The sequence below is a fragment of the Salvia miltiorrhiza genome, chromosome 1 (assembly GCF_028751815.1).
Source record: "Salvia miltiorrhiza cultivar Shanhuang (shh) chromosome 1, IMPLAD_Smil_shh, whole genome shotgun sequence".
Classification (NCBI taxonomy): domain Eukaryota; kingdom Viridiplantae; phylum Streptophyta; class Magnoliopsida; order Lamiales; family Lamiaceae; genus Salvia; species Salvia miltiorrhiza.
In genome coordinates this window covers 48,783,499-48,785,798 of record NC_080387.1, presented here as the reverse complement: position 1 = coordinate 48,785,798, position 2,300 = coordinate 48,783,499, and the positions used below count along the sequence as shown (strand labels likewise).

The 2,300-nt window shown below is 37.4% G+C and overlaps 1 protein-coding gene across 1 annotated transcript; it reads right to left on the bottom strand.

Moving 5' to 3' along the window:
* Positions 1–1,334: 1,334 nt before the first annotated feature.
* LOC131009207 (transcription factor TCP2-like) lies at positions 1,335–2,075 on the bottom strand. The gene is given in 6 exon segments (XM_057936464.1): positions 1,335–1,393; positions 1,396–1,516; positions 1,518–1,700; positions 1,702–1,743; positions 1,745–1,949; positions 2,041–2,075. Coding segments are annotated over 6 exon segments (645 nt in total).
* Positions 2,076–2,300: the final 225 nt, after the last annotated feature.

The following is a 2,300-nucleotide window of genomic DNA, read 5'->3' as shown; positions in this document are numbered from 1 at the left end:
AAAGAGTCTCAGATACAGTGGGACGGAGGGAGTATAACTTTATCTTATTTGTCAAATTGTATTATTTATATTGCTTTTATTAATCAATTCATTTTTAAACATGAATACTAAATAAGTGTTTAATAAATAATCAAGTGACTACATCAATCCAGTGCTTACTCCTAATAAGAAGAAATCGCCCTCGTTCAAGTATTCCCATAATACAAAGATTACATAAAATTTAAAATACGAATCAACTAAATATATGAATTGTATGTAGAACACATATTAATTCGTTGTGTAAATGTTTGAATTTTATAAATTAAAAATTTCGCTACTTTTAAAAATTGAATTCAATATTAATTAATTATAAATCTTGATGATCTAAACATCATAAATTATTCTTATCTTTTTTTTCTTTCATAAAACTAAAGAGAAGCATGTACGATCCAAAATAATAACTTTTGTTTTAGATGGATAAAGTTTATCATGTGATCTTTCACATCAATTTAATGTGCAAAGTTGTTCCAACTTCCAAACCTGTTTGGTCAATCAATTAAATGTTGCTGCATTAATTGCTACAGCATTGGCATTATGATTTCATTTCTATAAATGTATCTTCATCCCTCGCCGACCTGAAGTCAATAATCAATGTTGAAATACTCTTCACGATATTCAATTTTATTTTAATTAAGTATATTGGTAGTTTCCTCACAAAAAGTGGTAGTATAATTGCATTAATTATTTTAGAGTTTATTGCTTATAAAATTTTTAATTTTTAGCAAATTTTAATTTACATATCAATTTTAAAAGGTAATTGTAGCTAGTCATTATTGTAACTTTCATCAAATTCTGATTTTACATACAAACTTTAAAAAATATAACATGACAATTACTGAACTATTGATTTTAATATGATTTTGCTACTAATTGAGATTTTGATCAAATTTATTATTAACATGACTATTCGAGTAATTGACATGACATAATCGGCAAGAGAATAAAATAACGCATGTCATGCATGGCATGTCACAACCATTATTCAAAAGGGCTAATTACCGCTAAATCCATATACTTTTCCAATTTTCGATTATTTCCCATGACAAAAAAAAAATCTACTTTAGAATCCATGAATTGGAAAATCGATTGGAAATTTCCCCCGCGTTCAATTTCCGGCCATCGCCGAAATGACTCTGATCCCATGTGTCCACATTTATTCCACGTGTTAATATAAAAGCATGACATGGCTGCCACATAAGATATCTTTTCCACCTCTGCAATGCCACACAAGATATCTTTTTCACCTCTGCAATAAAAGCATGACATGGCTGCCACATTTATCTCCCTTCTCCTCTTCATCCGCCATTCAAGAGCTCCGTGAAGGAAGTGGTGTGAGAGATAGGGTTCAGAGACCCGTGTGAGTCGGCTCATTCTCCTTCTCCTTCTCCGCGACTCGCTCCTTGGTCCGCTCTCGTGCCTTGATTCGGCTATCAGATCTAGACAGAGACAGCCCCAAACCATTGCTGGTTTCAGAAGTGATGTTGCACGCCGACGATTTGGTCATCTGCTGCTACTGGGAGTAATTCGATCTCAGCGGAGTCGTAGCAGAGCTGATCGCTGCCGGCGGTGCTCGGCCTCTTCTCATCGCTCAGCTGCTTGGGTGTGTCGAGGAACGAGGTGTTCATCGGCGGCAGCTCCGCAATCGAGCTCGCCGCCGCCCGCCTTGAGCAGCCACTCCACCGCCTTGCTTGGTTGATCGTACCCCCAATCGATCTTGCAGATCGTAGAATTGGATGGCGGTGTTCACCGACAGCCTCACCCGCCGGTCTTGAAGCCCCTTCGATGTCAACACCTTGCTATACCTATCCTTCCCACCGGATGCTCGCAAAACCCTAACAATTCGCGAGGAAGGCCAGCCATAGAACCTGCCAACGCCGCCGTTGCGCACGCCGCCGCCAGTGGCGTTGGGTCTTTTCGTATAATATTAGGGAAAATTAGGGGGAATTGCAGGGTGGAAAATGTATCTTATGTGGCAGTCATGTCATGCTTTTATTTTAACACCTGGAATAAATGTGGACACATGGGATCAGAGTCATTTCAGCGATGGCCGAAAATCGGACGCGGGGAAAATTTCCAATCGATTTTTCAATTCATGGATTTCAAAGTAGATTTTTTTTTTTTTTGTCATGGAAAATAACCGAAAATTGGAAAAAAAAAATATGGATTTAGCGGAAATTAGCCCTATTCAAAACTATGCAAGTTCATATTATTCTGTTAGTCATGTTAGTACTTCCTTCGTCCACCAAAAATAGTCTTAGAAG